Raw genomic sequence first — 16,591 nt, forward strand, 5'->3', positions numbered from 1 at the left:
AAAGGGCCCTATTCTCGTCTTCTTCATGTCCCAAATTGCCCTCTAACACCTCCTGTCATCATTGTATCATGTCATTCTCCCACGCCTCCATCAATCCTGAAAGTGCCATATTGGGGCATCAAAATGGCCGAAAGTATCCATTTAGCTAATTCAGGAGAAGAATGGAGCACTACAATAGCTCGATTCATGGGGGCTTGATTCATGGGCTGAAGGGTGACAATGGCTATTGAAGCAATTCCCCCCATTGAGAGATGGTGGCACGTGCGCATTGTTGACTAATTAGGGGGCGCCACAATAAGTGGCTGATACATTCAGGCAGTCAGCCCCAATGAGCGCGAGTCCTTTCCGCCCTTCTTCCCTGAAGTCTTTGTTCCTCGAGTTCCCATCGTCTTTTACTCTCTTTTACTTTCAACAATTCTTTCTGTGTACTGCGCATCTATCCTGGTGGCTGACAGATTTCCAACACCTTTGTTTTCCCACGCGTTCCCGAGTCCGTGAGACCCTTCCACCTCTGCCCCAATTGCGCTCCACCATCGTGCCGTCTCCGCTAACATACTGACCAGCAATTGTCGGGGAAGAAAGTGTCAAGGTTGCTGCTGTGACAGGCAGATTTTTTTCCCTTCGATCGAGTGGTCCAGCTGTTGCTGGCGACAACTGAACCATTCGTAAGTGCTGTCCCTCCTGCCCGCATCGCGCAACATCAACAATCCGCCTTTTTGCATCTTTATATCTTCCTTATTGTCAGGGCATCTGAACCCCTTGTCTATGCTCTCATTGTACTTCTCAAATTGGAGCGGTTTGTGCTGACTCTGTGATTTCAAAGTGATCGCCTAATCACCAAAGCTCCGTCATGGCTCGTGGCGCAAAGCGTACCCTGCTCGAGGCTGCCAACAAGTCCGACTCCGACGACGAGGACTACAGCGACCACGCTCACTACTCGCGTTCGACCGGCCGGAAGTCAAAGGCCAGCCCCAAGAAAAAGTCGCGACCGGCCTCAAAGAAGAGACGGCGCACCTCAGACGACGGTCTCACCTCGGAGGAAGACCTGTCCGAAGACTTTGACTTCGATGAGGCGGAAGAAGAATCGGAGGAGGAGGTTGAACGCAATGTCAGAGGAACGGCACGTCGACGAACCACCCAGAGCCGTCGCCCGCACTACGAGGAACCCGATTCGGAAGAAGACCCGCTCAACGATGATGATGAGAATGAGACTCGAGCTCCTGCTCCACGCAAGAGCACCGTGATCAAGTTGAAACTCCCGCCCAATTACTTGGCTTTCTCTAAACGTGTAACCCGCCGGACCCGTGACGCTTCAGAGGATATCTACGCCCTTACCAACTCTGGTCGTCACATACACACCGTTGAGCGAGGTACACATACTCCAGAAGCTGAAATTCCATCGCCGTCTCGCCGCGTTTCCAGAGTCGATCGCATGGCCAAGCGCACGATCATTGATGAAGAGGATGAAGACGCCGAAGGACATGAGGATGTCGAAGATGTCATCAACGAAACGACTATTCAGGGCTCGCAAATGGAGGTACTAGAAAGTGACGTGCCTCAAGGCGGCGCTGAAGGTGATACACTGCCAGTCAATGATGGAGACCACGACCCAATTGACGAAGAAATGCCGGATGAAGACGTTGTCCCTGAATCGGAAAATGGCGACGCGAAGATTGATCATTCCGAACACACTGATGAACCCCCAACAACCCGGCGACGAGGCAGGCTATCCCACGAGCAGCTTCGCGAGGAGAATACCACGCAAGACGCCGAGACAAATGAAGAGACAAATGAAGAATCGCAGCTACGTCGATCCAGCCGTAAGCAGCCGTCTCGAAGCTCACAACGGAAAAGCAAAAATGAAGAAAGTGATTTCGAGCCAGAGGAAGAGCTATCGAATGATGAGGAGGAAGACTCGGAGCCTGAATCGCGTGCCTCTCCTCGCAAAGAACTTCGAGCTCGCGAGGATGCCGAGGATAGCTCTGCCAGTCGGCGCCCTGGCCTACGCCAACGGCCTTCTCGAACCCGCGCACCCTCAGAGGAGGCAGAAGAACTCGCTGAAGAATTGGAAGACCTTACTGGCCGTGCCCGTCGCCGTGCGAAGCAAGCGGCCGTGTACGAGAAACCGCGTCGCAATCGAAAGGACGTTGATTATCGCATTATTCGACCTGAAATGTTTCAACCTAACGAAGACAGCGACAACGAAGTGACCGGGTCTCCATCCCGCCGTGGCCGTGGAGGTGGAGGCTGGCAGCGCACTTTGTTCTCCACGTTGGGTCCATTCGGTGGGGGTGGCAATTCAGCAATTCTCGGTGTTCCTGGTGGCCCTACTGCAGTCGGAGGAGCGGACAGCGATAGCAGCGATGATGAAGGTGCCCAACAGCCAAATCGTGCTCCTGGCGTTGGAATTGCAGCCACCCACAACCAGTCGGCTGACCCTGGTCAGACCTCGGCCGGTACACCTGCAAACCTTGGCAAGTTCAATAACAAGCAGGCTTTGGCTGACGCCGATCCCCTGGGGGTTGACATGAATGTCAACTTTGACCATGTTGGTGGTTTGCAAGGGCACATTGACCAGTTGAAAGAAATGGTTTCTTTGCCGTTGCTGTACCCGGAAATCTTCCAGCGTTTCAAAATCACTCCTCCTCGCGGTGTTCTATTCCACGGTCCCCCTGGTACCGGAAAGACGCTGATGGCTCGTGCTTTAGCCAACAGCGTGAGCTCAGAAGGACGCAAGGTCACGTTCTACATGAGAAAGGGTGCGGATGCACTGAGCAAATGGGTCGGTGAGGCTGAGCGACAACTTCGGCTTCTTTTCGAAGAAGCCCGTAAGAACCAGCCCAGTATCATCTTCTTTGATGAAATTGACGGTAAATGAGGCCCCTCTGAACGCATATTTGACAATCGCTAATACTCTATACCAGGTTTGGCTCCCGTGAGATCCAGCAAACAAGAACAAATTCATGCCTCCATTGTCTCGACCCTACTTGCCTTGATGGACGGCATGGATGGTCGTGGTCAAGTAGTTGTCATCGGTGCTACCAATCGACCTGACTCTGTTGATCCTGCTCTTCGCCGCCCTGGTCGTTTTGACCGCGAATTTTATTTCTCGCTGCCTAATATCGAGGCACGTCGTGCTATTCTCGACATTCACACCAAGGAATGGGATCCTCCTCTTCCAAGCAACATCAAAGATGAATTGGCGGATATGACCAAGGGTTATGGCGGTGCTGACCTGCGCGCGCTTTGCACCGAGGCTGCAATCAATGCCGTACAAAGAAGATACCCCCAAATCTACAAATCTGACCAAAAGCTCGTGATTGATCCGAAGACAATCGATGTGGCCCCCAAAGATTTCATGCTGGCAATCAAGAAGATGGTGCCCTCTTCAGAGCGGTCGACCTCATCTGGTGCGACTGCCCTCCCTCCGAACATTGAACCCCTGCTTCGTCATCCATTGTCCGAAATCAAATCATTGCTGTCCAAGATTCTTCCACAGCGAAAGAAACTTACTGCCCTCGAGGAGGCCCAATATGAGGAGCCTGATGATGGTGCGGGCTTCACCCGAGAGCTCCTTTTGCAAGAGTTTGATCGCTCGCGTGTCTTCCGACCCCGACTCCTTCTTCGGGGGCCCCACGGCATGGGCCAGCAATACCTCGCAGCCGCACTACTGCATGTGTTTGAGGGCCTGCATGTGCAGGCGTTCGATCTCCCCACTTTGTTGAGCGACTCAACCCGCTCCCCAGAGGCAGCTGTCATTCAGCTCTTTACCGAGGTCAAGCGACACAAGCCGAGTGTGATTTACATTCCCAACATTCAACTGTGGTTCCAGACTGTCGGGCCTACTGTGATCTCTACGTTCATGAGTCTTTTGCGGTCGGTGCCTCCTTCTGACCCAGTTCTTTTGCTTGGCATTCTTGAATCACAAGAAGAGGAACTGGACGAGGGTCTATTGAAGAACATGTTTGGGTTTTCCAAGAAGAACCTGTATGATCTATCTGCTCCAAATAATGATGCGCGTCGTGAATTCTTTGGAAAGATCATCGAATTCGTCAAGACTCCCCCGAAAGGATTCCCCAACCCCGAAAATCGCAAACTTCGTCAGCTTGAACAACTGAAAGTCGCGCCACCTCCACCTCCCAAACCCGAGGCAGGACTCAGCAAGGAGGAGATCAAGGCTCAAAGGAAGAAAGATTACATATCCTTGAATCTTTTGAAAACCCGAATTCAGCCTATCATGGATCAGGTCAAGAGGTACAAGCGTTTCAGGTCGGGCGTGATCGATGAATCGCAAATCCGATATCTGTGGGAGGAAGAAAATCCCAACATTGTTACCAGTGATCTTCCCCCGGATCAACAAAACACATTCCGGCCTTATGAGAAAGCATACGACAAACATGGTGTGTTGGGTCTCCGTGAAACCGCCACTGGGAAATTCTACTACAACCTGGAGATTGTGACGATTGAAAAACGCCTTGCAAACGGATACTACAAGCGTGCCATCGACTTTGTGGCGGATGTCAAGCGAATGGTCAAGGACGCTCGTCAGACTGGTGACCCGGAACGCATTTTGCGGTCAAGTGAACTTTTGACCAATGTCGAAGTTGATATCGCCGGTGTTCTGGTAGCCGAACCAGCTCTTATGGCAGAATGTGAGCAGGTTTATCTGCGTGAGATGGCTCGCGAAAAAGAGGCTGCGGAGCGTGAGAAACGTGCCCAAGAGGAGAACGCAATTCCCATCCCTGACCCTACCAATGAGTCGCACGGCAACACTGAATCGGGCCTGTCGACAGGCCCGATTCAACTCGGCGAGGTTTTCCCCGACAATGAGGATGATAGAAAAGCAGCTTCGCGTCCCGTGACCCCCACGCCCCAGTTCAAGAGTTTCGCCAATGGAGATCATCACGGCGGTGGTTCGGATCTCAATGAGTTTGGTTCCCATGCTGTCGGTGCGAGCAATGGTACCCATGGAGATGCAGACGGCGACGTTTTCATGTCCAATTCTGATGATCACTCGGGTAGCAAGGACACCCAGGGAAGCTCATTCGGGCCCTCCGCACAGCCGAAGCCTCCTTATTCCCACACCGCGCCTTCTCAACAGATTCGTCGAGAATCCGGTCTTTCCAGCTTCTCTCAGCGAGGCCCCATGACTCCAATGGCCCCCGGATCTCAGCCAGCTGATTACACCAATGAAGCATCCACTACTCAGACGACCTCTGATAAGAAATCCTCTGAGCATCTGTCGAATCAACATGACCACACTCAAAGCCCTCATGTCTCGAGAACTGAATACCCCGACCTTACTCAATACCCCGATCGCGTGTCGCAGGAAGACCACTTGCCCGACACCCAGCAAAATGACAGCAGTCAGCCTTCCCCCAATCCCCGGGACTCACTGCTTAGCAATGCAGACACCCAGGAGAACAGTGGTTTGAATGGAAGCCAGTCGCAGTCAAAGCCGCAACCCCCGCTGTTCGATGCACCCAACATGCCAGCAGCTAATGCTTCGGCTAACTTGCAATCGATCCTGAGCGAAGAACCCCATGAGCCATTCGTCCTTGATCTTGAGGTTGTTGAGCGTCTACACACGCAGCTAACCCTGTCAACCAGCGGGTTCTCAGTGGAGCAGCTGGAGCAAATCAACACCAATCTGATGGACTACGTGTGGCACATGCGTGGAGAATGGAACCGTACCCGCGTCGCCGATGGTCTCGGCAAAACATACAATGCAGTCCTAGAAGACATGCAAGCGATGCAGGAGATCGGGCCTATCAGCCAACAAACCAAGGATATCCTGGCCAACCTGAGTTTCCAGTGAGAGCTGACTGATGGGTAATTCCTTACTTTCACCCTTTTCTCTTTTTTTTTGTCCCTTTTCTTACTTTGTCAATATTTTGACTTGGTTCATATTCCCCTTTGATCTGGCGATGGTTTTCTTTTCTTTTTTCTTTTTTTCTTCTTTTTTTCTGTTTTTCTGTTTTTTCTGTTTTTTCTTTCTTCTTTGTGGCGAGATGGATAGGGGAGGGGGGAGCAAATGTGTCAATTACCCAATTTCCTTAATTGTTTATGCAAAAACTAGTTTTAGTGGGTTATTTGACATGAGGAAATGTATGTAGACTATGAGAATAATGGTCTAAAATGTCGTTGTTTCTTCTTTGTAACTGTAACTCTTCTCTTGTCTACAACTTTTTATACAACAGAATGAACATGTGACATGACCCACTAAACACCCTGGCCTTTTGAGCTTGACCAACACCACATTTCGCAACTTCAAGACCCTTCTTTTCTTTATTTCACCTTCACATTGGTACAGATTGAATATTTCTATCTCGTCTTCTTCTTTCCTGGACCTTCAATCCCTATACCCCTGTCACAAAAACCACTTCACCGCAATGTTCGACGTGGACTGGCTCAGTCTCGCCGTCCCAATCGCGTACCTAGGCATTCTCTTGGGATCGCTTGCTACATTCTCCTCCCTCTACCGCAAGCGCAAGTCCCGTATGTGAAATATCCCCAGAAAGCGTTGAGCTCTCAACATCCAACCATCTCACGCACCGACGTGTCTGATTGTCCTTGAATGCTAATATATGATTTGTGAATCCTTATAGACAAGGCAGCATCTCTAGAACCATGGTTCCCCGCCCACCTCCAGCGCGATATCTACTTCTCTCTCCTCCACCTTGAACCCTCATCAACCTCCACAAAAGAGAAGAAGGCCCCCGCCATCCCCGACTCTATCTTCAAGGCTTCTCTTCTCCGTCGCGCAGCTGAAGACATCCGTCGCATTATGGCACTTCGCAGCCAGAAGCAAGCTCTCACAACACTCGTTCAACGTGGTAGTGTCGGGGATGATCTCTGGCAGCGATTCCAGCGCGCGGAGAAGGAGATGGAAGACGAGGTCAAGGATGTGGTTTCAGAGGTATGATAACCTCCGTTCTCCGTCGCCGATAAACCATTGTTCTCAGCGAACAAATGATTGTATATGCTTTTGTGCTTTGCTAATCAAAATCAAACAGGCAAATGCCTATGTCCCCGGCTGGGGCCAGACTATCTTCCAGTCCGCCAACGAAATGATGAATAACGATCTCTACCGCAAGCGCATGGACGATCAACAAAAGAAATTGGAAGAGGAGCGCCAGTGGTGGAGCAAGAAGAAGACGAGTATCCAGGAGGGATTTATGAAGGAATTGAACGAGGGCTCGGCCACTTCTACCGAAGAGGCGAAGACTACCAACACCACGACCAAGTCCGTTGAGGCACCACCCACAACCTCTACCGCCGGTACTTCTGTCCAGGGCAGTGATGACGATGCTGTTCTTGTGGAGGCTGAAACTTCCTCGAATACGCCTGCCTCTCCACCAAACACAAAGAAGAAGGCCAAGGGCAAGAAATAGATATGAGTGTTTTTTCTGTTTTGTTTGTTTTTCCTTTTTTTTTTTTCTTTGTACTTTTATCTGGGGTTCAAAATACACTCTCACTGCTAGGGTTTTGGGCCACGGGTTCAGGAGTTACATTATTATACCAGTTATAGTCATGGGTGAGAGATTGAATACTCAGAAAACCTATCAATATACCACGAACAGGCCAGATTCAAGTCCGAAGTGAACATGATGCTCAAATTCAACGACTTTTTATATGGACATCTGCCAGTCATGTGACTGCCTCGTTACCCTATAGTACGCACATTATCTAGGTAATATAGACTACGGGCATGTCTAGTAGAGGAGGTAGGGATGATATCAGTCTGAGAAATACTACATTTTCCAATACGCTGCGAGGTAATGCTGCCAGGTAGTCTGACTACAGGGTACAAAACTAGCTGCCCTTTTGACGAACAGCTGCAAACTAATCCGGGGGAAATATGTGACATTGGGGGTTTTTTTGAGTAACAACAGAAGGGCAAGGCCTAGGGTAACAATCCCCTAGTTCTCTGCCAAAGACAATCACATTCCCCTATCAAACATACATGACAGAACACCAAAAAAAAGGCTTAGTGGTTAATTGAATCAGGAGTGGTTTGACGAAGGGGTTCTCGAGTGGACTCGGGTCCCGGATAAAGCTTTAGGTAGGAAAAAGGTAGACATCGGAGTGGGTTGAGGTAGAGGTGACCACTTCTTGACTTGGGACTGTAGAGCCGGATGGTCCTCTAGGAGTGTATCATAGCTTTGTATCCTATCCCGGAGTGCTGTCACTTCTGCGCACTGCACTGTCAACATAGCGGACAGGGTCTGATTGACTGAGGATTGGTTATTTCGGCCCCGCTGAGTCATGCGCCATTCATGTAGTAGCACGGGCATCGTAACATCGTTCTGAGTACTGCCAGGGACTTGGGGGGACTGAGCAGGAATGGGTGGACTAGCCAGCTCGGGATGAATGGCGGAAGACTTCGCTGGGGATAAGGTGATCTGCCTCGAGGATGGGTTCTCTGAAGAGACCTTGCAGAAGAGATACTGTCCGACTAACCACGGGTTACACGAATGAACGAGCTGCACAGGCAATTTGAACCTCCCGTTCTCCACGGTTTCGAGAAGGTGAGCGTATTCAGTGCGGATTTGACCTCTCCATCGGAAGGCTGTTTCGTACTTTTTCCGGATGGTGGGTTTAAAGAAAAGCAGTGTCTCGATTTGTTTGTGGGTCAAGCGTTCCTTCTCCATCCCTTTAAGATCTGCGGGCAGGTCCTTCTCCGTTTTCCAATCCCAATGCCATGAGGACTGTTTGCTAGAGGTATCCATGATTTCATGATAGTAGCGATACACAGGATCGGTTTCTCTTTGCTCAAGGTGCCTCATTAAATCCGGATGTTTGCTCACTGATCTAGTGCAAATCTCTTTCCATCGCGCCCGGGCAGGCTCGGTGGGAGTTGGATCAGGAGCGGATCTCACCTTCTTGTTCGGGATTGGGTCAGAAGTCTGAGATCGGGATCGCTTTTGGTTGGTACTCTGATAGGCCACTCTCTTCTCTGATTCAGATGCAGGTTCTAGTTCAGATTCGGTTCTCGGTTCTGAATCACAGTCCATATCCGCCAGACCAGAGGTTGAGTCACGAGTAAGAACATGAGGACTGGGTGTTTGAGGTCGATTTGTCTTGGATGGAAAGCTTGTCGAGGGTTGGGTTTCCCCAGACTTGTGATGCCCAGGTAGGATTCCCTTGCAATGGACGTGGGTAGGCGAAACTAGCTCCTCGGGTTGGATTGGGCCAGTTGAGTCCACTGGATCACTTGGAGATTGCAGTCCTCGGAACGAATTCTCGAGGGCAGATAATTGAGCAGCCGTATACTCTTCTAGGCCTGGCGGTGGCGACGGAAACGGGTCATAACCTAAGTTTGGGAATTCGGGATACTCGGGTTGTAGGTGACTGGCGTAAGGTATCATTTGTGGTCGTGTATCCCGGATCGGGATATGAGACGGATGGTGTCTGCCTAGTTGGAATGGGGTGTTGTTATAGGTCGTGGTCCCGTACACAGCTCGTGGATCGAGGGCTGGTTGAGACGGGTCCCTGCTAGGTCTCATCGTCTGGACAAGAAGAGCCCACAGGTTCTGCGCCGACATTGAGAGTGTGGGATTTCCGGTCATTGGTTCAATCGAATCGGGAGTTTATGGAGGTAACTTACGGTTAGATATTGACCCGTCGTTTAGCTGTAGAGGGTTGGGCAGAACAGCTGGATTGGCGTGACAAATCGAGTGAAATTTTCTGGAGCAGGTAGGGAAGGAAAAAAGCATTGAGCTTAGGGAGTGAAAGGGGGAGGGAGGTATGAAGAGGAGGAAAAGGAAGATCAAGGTGTAGAGAGGAAAGATGGTGTGAAGGCTACATCGATCTAAGTACATTATGTCTAAATAACAAAGTAGTATACACAACCCTAATTGATTCGGGGGGAAAACAAAACCGACAACCCGTCAAACGCCATGATTTCCCATGCAATGGAATTCGCTTGATTGACATATAGTCAATTATAGAAGCTTGCTATCGTCTACCCCCAAGGGCGGGCCCAAGTCGATATGTTCAGCCAACATCTCCTTCGCTGCTACCTCGAGTTTATTTTCGACTTGAACTGGATCCAAGGCATCTGCTCGGCTCATCACGATCCGTAGTAGACTGGCCATGATCTCTAGTTGATACTGTTCCATCTCACGTGAATCCAGCTGTTCAAGACTCAATCCTTGCAACCGCAGGTTTTCAGCTTTGCGATCACCCAACAGTTCTAGCAAACGGCTGACTTGACCGATATTCTCTTTGCTTCGTGGTGTCGAAGACAAGCGGCGGAGGCGCCGTTTCGGAGTGTCGGCCGGTACACCAGCAAGTCGTGCAATCTGAAGTACTATCATGCGGGCAGTCGTGTCATCAGGTGCGAAGCCGAAGGCTGAATGCATCGAGTGTATGACGACCAATGTGCCGGAGAGGTCTTTGGAGAGACAGAAACATCGCACAATCTGATCAAATAGAGCTCTAGGAATCTGTGCTTGGGTGTTTTTCTGGGCGCGAGGAGATAACTGGGAGTACCAGGATATCATGTTGGCATAGAGCTGACGTGCCGATGGAAAGCCCACATCGAAGGCAGTACGCCCGCGGTCGTATTGCAGCTTGGCACAGTCCCAGAGGCAGGCGTACGTTTCTACGTCGGGCCGGATGGCGGTAGACATCGTCTGGAACTTGATCCAAAGTTGTTTCACGTCTTGCTTTCTGAGCTCTGCGTATAAAAGGTGGTTCATGAAGTAAGAGTTCGGCTTGATATGGGCATCCCCAAGACACTTGACCAAGTATCTAACCATGCCGTCGTCACCTCGGCGTGTGTAATGAAGAAGAAGGATAGAGAAGGTCTCGATGGTCGCAGGCGGGACCTCTCTCTGCATAAACTGGGGCATGCGTACAGACTCTGTCTCCCCAGATCTGACTCGAAGCTGAGGGGAAATATCGGCTGGTTGGTATCGCCTCCATACAACATCGATGCGCTTCTGGATCATGGCCCAGCCAAGTCGCTCTGCCTTGTCGCGTGCACTTGTGTTCCCGTCACGGAGCCAGCCCGCAATGATTCCATTCAAGTGCTTGCTATCAGGTTTGACACACCGCTCATACATAAGTTCAATGACCAGAGCAGCAGAGTCCACCTCGCCCATACCAATGAGCTTCTTCATCCAACTGGCATAGAAGAACCGATTCTGGAACTGGCGAGGCAACACCTTGAGCGCCGACAAAGAGACCTTATTTACTTCATTTTCGTTGATGCTGGATGCATGAAGATTACCCGCCAGACCCAACGCGGCTTTGTACAAAGCAGTCGAGTCATTGGCTGGGTCTTTTCCGGTCACCATCATATCCTTGAAGATTGCAACTGCAGTATCCAATCGACCAGCCGTGAGAAGGGCAATGCTGATTTGATCATAGTCTTCCATGATCATATCCGAGCCCAAGAATGTCTTCAACTGCAGATAAAGTGCCCAGGCTTTTACTTCAGCCTCCTTTCCGGGCAATCTTCCCCACGCTGCAATGACAGGAATGAGTACACGCGGCTGACGAGTTCGATCGTTTGCCAGGAAAGCCAAAGCAATATCTTGAGCTCGTTGTGGGTTGTTGTCTGCAGCAAACAATCGTACTCCGAGCTTCCAGTACTCTTCCAAATCCTCCTTCTTCTGGGACAGCTCTGCTTGATATGCCTCCCATTGCTCCAGTGCGAGGTTAGTGGAGCCAGTTTTATGCAGAGATGTGATATAAAATAGGATTTGAGGCGTAGCCAGTTCTTGGCCGATAGATTTAGCGTCCCGAACCAGGATTTGCAAATGCGTTGAGCGTGTAGCCTGGTCAGTCTCTCCTGCTGCTTGTGCATCCCATATTGTTTCGAGTGCCCCCTCAGGCATTATTGTTAGAAATCCTGGGATAGTCTGCTTGCATCGTCGGTACCACTTCCATAAGTCTTGTCGAGCCCGCTCGTCTGACATCTTTCCTTGGAGTTGTCGTAGGGAATTGTTGAACTTTATAGCGTAAGGATGAGACTCTGCCCCTGCACGCTTTGCTGCGACAGATCGCCGGGCGGCTAGTTTTCGCCGACTCTTGACGCCATCCTCCCAATTCTTTTCTTCCATGGCGAGGCCTTCAAACTCCTCCCGTAGCATATCATCAAGCTCTTCGTCGAAAACCTGATCCAATCCAGGCTCGTCTGCAGGCTGAGGATTTTCCTCGTCAAATTTTCTCAGGGCTTCTAGGGCAATCTTGCGGTCTTCTTCTGGTAAACTCTTGATGAAAGGGCTGCTGGGAGCAAAAGGTCCCTCCTCCAAAACATTCAATTCATCCTGGAGCTTCGCGAGCTCCTTTTTGACCTCATCTCGCTCCTCATTATCTTCGGCTTCGGGATCGATTTTGCGTCGTGTTTTGCTCTCGAGGGATTCTTGTTCGTAGAATGTGACTTTGTCGTTCGGTCCGCCAAATTTAAGACGCCGCGGAGCTATGGCGGAGAAGGCCCGGCGTGGAGCGCATGTCGATGGGTTGCGGGCCACATGCTGACACCATCGGGCTCCTTGAATAGCCTGGCGCAGCATGAAGTCTGAAGTCAATCGGTCATCGAATGCGACCAAAAAAGTTGGAGAAGTGAAGAAGTTCAAGTTCGGGAGAGAACCAATTATCACCTGATTGGGTTTAGCGTCTTGTCGCGCTTCCGCCCTTGAAGTCATCCCCATTGCGACAACCAAGTCCTTTTAAGCAGCAGCATGGATGCTGATGGATTGAACGATGCCTTGGGCTTGTCGAATGACAAGTCCCAAAATCTGGTTTGTCTTGAGTTCTCGTATGGACCTTGAGGTTGCGCGCTAACAAATCATCGCAGGGTGCGTATATCTACCAACCGCCCAAACATGGAAAATCAGCGGGCGAGCGACTTTCGAAGCGCCGCAAAGTCTCGTCAACCGCCCACAAGGACGAGCAGCCTGATCGACAGCGGTTTGTGCCCCTTTTGAACGGAGACGAGAACGCCGAGTCCGTCCAATTACGATATGATGCCTATCAGGAGCTATGGTCGAAGCAAGAACACAAGATTCAGGTCAGTCAGGTGAATTAGTGGGTGGTCATAGTGATAAATTACTCACCAGGACTCAAGAATATCCTCGAGGATGTCGATGCCGGGGTTTTGACGGATGTGTTGTCCTTTGTCAGAGACACCTCACCTCAGACGTACGTCCCTATCCCATTGCGATCCACGAACATGCTCTAACTAGGGCTTTAGATGTGATGGATGTATTCCTACGGCTCTGGTGACGGTTGGTTCAAATGTATCTTCGCTCAGCAGATTGCTATCACGGCTTAATGGTCAATTGATATCGACCGAAGAAGGCAGTGTCGTGGTATTGGAATCAGGGGATGCTCCCAATTTGAAAACAACGTTGAAAAACATTATCCGAGCTACCGTTACAAACACGGATGGCAATGATGGATATCAAAAGTTCCTTACAGATCGTGCTGTACGTGATCGCATTGAAAACATTGAATCATTGTGCTAACCGCCGTGCACCAGGGACCTCGACTTCTTGGTTACGATTTAGACCTTCTTCACGACTATGTGCAGAGAAAGGGAACCAAGAAATTAGTATTAGCCTTTCGAGATAGCGAGGCTTTTGACCCTGGCCTTTTGACCGACCTTTTGTCTCTATTCAAGTGCGATTGATATTCCAGACTTTGACCGATCCCCTAACTGACCCTCTACTAGATCATGGCTTGACCGTATACCATTCACAGTCTTACTAGGCATCTCTACCTCTGTAGAGTTGTTTGAAGGCAGACTGCCTCGCTCGTGTGTTGCTCTCCTTCGGGGAAAGCATTTTGAGGTCCAAGAGGCCGGAAACTGTGTCGACCGCATCTATGAGACTCTCCAGACCGACCCAGACACCAATCTTTGGCTAGGTCGCAACGTTACCAGCACTCTGTTTGAAAACACAAGTGACTATTTCCAAAGTCCAGAGGCATTCAGTCGCATGGTCAAGGTGACTATCCCCAATAGCTTTAAAAACAGACATCTAATTCATCCAGTATGCATACATGTCTCATTTCTTCGCAAATCCTCTGGCAGTGCTATTAGCCAACCCGAAGTCTACCATTCTTGCACAAAACAAGCTTTGTGAAGCCATCAGAAACCTACCATCATTCCGAATGTAAGTGTCTCCGATTCTCAAGTCATAACTCCACTAATGCTGTTCAAGGTTTTGTGAGGATCTAGTCGAAGAGGGCTCTATCAAGCAAGTCCGAGATATGCTAGAAGATGACGAATATCTTATTCAAGAAACGCCCAAGTACCTGGATGCAAACCAGCAAAGAATGCAAAGCATGTTCCAGGCAGTCCGCGTCGTACATACCTGCCTTCAATACACACAGAGCGCGAAAAAAACCAATGTGTCGGACCTTTCCATTCGCGCACTCTCTGGCGAACTGTCTGAGTCCGCTATTGTGGAAGAAATGGTCGCCACGGCGAAGACTCTGGATTCTGATAAACTGGATGAACTCCTCGTCCGTCTCCAGGGGATTATAATGAGTCCAGAGGCCGATGCGATCCAAGAAGATCTCAGGACTTTATTGGAAACGTGCCTGGACTCCGGTCCACTGCGCAGTGGATACAATATCAACAGCACTGTCACAAAAACCACTGTCGTCCAGCAGCGGATCCGGCTAAGCAAAGGGCAGGCCGATCTCTCGGAACAAGCCGTGGAATATACCAACATCGTCGACCGACTGGTTGCTCTTTTGCAAGTGCATCTCGCAGAAACCCTTATCAACCCACAAGATCTGTTTCTACATGAAGCCTTCTTGTTTGATCTACGAAATCCATTAAAGGAAACATTTGCCCCTCGGCCGCGCTTTGCAATCGAGCGCGCCCTAGCTACTCCCTTTGATTATTTGCTTTCTTCGTCAGATGTCACTGTGACCAAGGTCTCGGCCAAGCAACCTGCCACTGCAATTCTTTATCAGTTGTACCTTGATTCGGGCGCTCTGGTGAACGTCCATGATCTCTGGCAGGCTTTCTATGGTGTATTTGAAACTGGAGAGTCTGGTGGATGCGATGACCGAGTCGTAATGTCTTTGTTCTATGGCGCTCTCTCGGAACTAAAGGCATTCGGTGTGATCAAGAACAGTCGGAAGAAGACTGACCACTTGGCCAAATCAGCGTGGATGGGGCTTTAGTTTTATTTTGAGGTTCAAATGAAATTCATTGCATATCATCTTTCTGGTGTGGGGGGTATCATGGACATAAAAATACAGTAGCTAGCAGGCTACATATGTAGTTTTGAAACTGGGTTGTCTGTTGTAGACAAGTTGAAGATCATAAAGAGCACGCACTCACCGCGATCAATCAATAGGTCGTTGGATTATGTCGTCGTTTCCAATTGGCCGTCCACCGTCGCTCAAAACCATAGCTTCTCTCCTGCGTCGTCGAAGCGCTTGCTCTTCGGCACTCCCCTCCTGAAGTCTACGCGAAGGAGTTCGACCAAAGGAGCCCCCCTGCCTCATCCGCATCTACCATCCAAACATCACTATCCGCATCATCCTCGTCGTCATGGTCATTTTCTTCAATCATGCTGCCCATCAGTCCATGTTTCCGCAGCTGCTTGATCCCATCGGGGTGCGAGGAAAGCGTGCTGAAAATCGCGCTCATGACTACGTCATCTGACCACCATGTTTTCATGAGGATCACCACGTCCCGCCGGCGAGAAGGCTCAGCTATTGCACACGGGAATGGATATCTGCAGAGCCATCGACTGATGATCCCCGCTTCCAGTGCATCGGGTATGTTCTCTGGCAACAGGACATTCAGAATGTTCAGCGCCTTCTTCTCTCCCATCGGCCGTGTCTTTGGCAAAATGGGCGAATTGGTCGTAGACGTCTTCTCCACATGTTCTTCTAGTAAGTTGCAAAGGCAGTTGATAATGGCGGTAAAGGTGGATACGTCGGCGAGTCGACTGCAAATGGAGGTTCGAGTGACTGTAAAACAATATGAACATTCATAGACTGTTAAAATGCGGTAGAATGGGTGGCATACGGGCTCGGTTGGAAACTAAGAAGTTCAATGCATTCAGAGCTCGTCGTTGGTGCACTTTGTTCTTGGAGGCCAGTTCCTCCAATAGCAAGTCACGAGTATCCCCCTTGGTAGATCGTTCTGAAATGATGCGCAAAGCCCTAGAACGTATTAGCTGGCGCGCAGAGTGGTTCGAGAGAACATTGTTTTGGCGTACGCGGCTCGGAGGTCATGGCTTGTGCTTTGAGAAAGCTTTAAGAGGGTGTCTAACTTCAGAGCTATAGAACTCGTTAGTACAGTAACATGTTGGAAGTAGGTATCTATGCACCTTCTTCTGTTCCCTCGCTGATGATCTTGTCTTCTTTTTCAACATGTTTGATTTCTGTAAGATCGACGACTTGGCGGAGGTCTGTAGCGATGCCGCGGATGGCAAAGAACAGTGAAACGCCTAGATAAGTTAATCATCTGAGCCGAACTCAATTCATCGGGCAGATGCGTCCATACCTAGGCATAGCCATAGCACACCATCCCCAGAAAAGGGAGCCATAGTGGTTGTGAGAGTTGGAGAGATGCGGAGAACACAATCGGCAGAATCTTGATCGGCGC

General features: G+C 50.0%; 6 protein-coding genes across 6 annotated transcripts; 3 read left to right on the forward strand and 3 right to left on the reverse strand.

Moving 5' to 3' along the window:
- Window positions 1–850: 850 nt before the first annotated feature.
- N7516_007157 (chromatin segregase YTA7) lies at window positions 851–5,818 on the forward strand (the record flags this gene model as incomplete). Its single annotated transcript, XM_057219877.1, has 2 exons — window positions 851–2,870; window positions 2,925–5,818. 2 exons carry the CDS (start codon window positions 851–853, stop codon window positions 5,816–5,818), a joined length of 4,914 nt encoding a protein of 1,637 aa, XP_057073968.1.
- A 574-nt stretch (window positions 5,819–6,392) lies between these two features.
- On the forward strand, window positions 6,393–7,394 carry N7516_007158 (Sec63 complex subunit SEC66; the record flags this gene model as incomplete). The annotated part of the gene is made up of 3 exons (XM_057219878.1): window positions 6,393–6,498; window positions 6,609–6,919; window positions 7,017–7,394. The coding sequence occupies 3 exons, from the start codon at window positions 6,393–6,395 to the stop codon at window positions 7,392–7,394; spliced, it is 795 nt and encodes a 264-aa protein (XP_057073969.1).
- Window positions 7,395–8,006: 612 nt separating this feature from the next.
- On the reverse strand, window positions 8,007–9,572 carry N7516_007159 (uncharacterized protein; the record flags this gene model as incomplete). Its single annotated transcript, XM_057219879.1, has 1 exon — window positions 8,007–9,572. One exon carries the CDS (start codon window positions 9,570–9,572, stop codon window positions 8,007–8,009), a length of 1,566 nt encoding a protein of 521 aa, XP_057073970.1.
- A 375-nt stretch (window positions 9,573–9,947) lies between these two features.
- Window positions 9,948–12,665, reverse strand: N7516_007160 (pentatricopeptide repeat protein; the record flags this gene model as incomplete). The annotated part of the gene is made up of 1 exon (XM_057219880.1): window positions 9,948–12,665. One exon carries the CDS (start codon window positions 12,663–12,665, stop codon window positions 9,948–9,950), a length of 2,718 nt encoding a protein of 905 aa, XP_057073971.1.
- A 30-nt stretch (window positions 12,666–12,695) lies between these two features.
- Window positions 12,696–15,153, forward strand: N7516_007161 (uncharacterized protein; the record flags this gene model as incomplete). Its single annotated transcript, XM_057219881.1, has 8 exons — window positions 12,696–12,755; window positions 12,812–13,024; window positions 13,082–13,155; window positions 13,208–13,442; window positions 13,496–13,635; window positions 13,688–13,961; window positions 14,008–14,129; window positions 14,178–15,153. 8 exons carry the CDS (start codon window positions 12,696–12,698, stop codon window positions 15,151–15,153), a joined length of 2,094 nt encoding a protein of 697 aa, XP_057073972.1.
- A 286-nt stretch (window positions 15,154–15,439) lies between these two features.
- Window positions 15,440–16,532, reverse strand: N7516_007162 (uncharacterized protein; the record flags this gene model as incomplete). The annotated part of the gene is made up of 5 exons (XM_057219882.1): window positions 15,440–15,951; window positions 16,010–16,146; window positions 16,203–16,263; window positions 16,314–16,433; window positions 16,490–16,532. 5 exons carry the CDS (start codon window positions 16,530–16,532, stop codon window positions 15,440–15,442), a joined length of 873 nt encoding a protein of 290 aa, XP_057073973.1.
- Window positions 16,533–16,591: the final 59 nt, after the last annotated feature.

This window comes from Penicillium verrucosum (genome assembly GCF_028828655.1).
Source record: "Penicillium verrucosum strain IBT 35672 chromosome Unknown utg000002l_segment0_segment0, whole genome shotgun sequence".
Taxonomy (NCBI): Eukaryota; Fungi; Ascomycota; class Eurotiomycetes; order Eurotiales; family Aspergillaceae; genus Penicillium; species Penicillium verrucosum.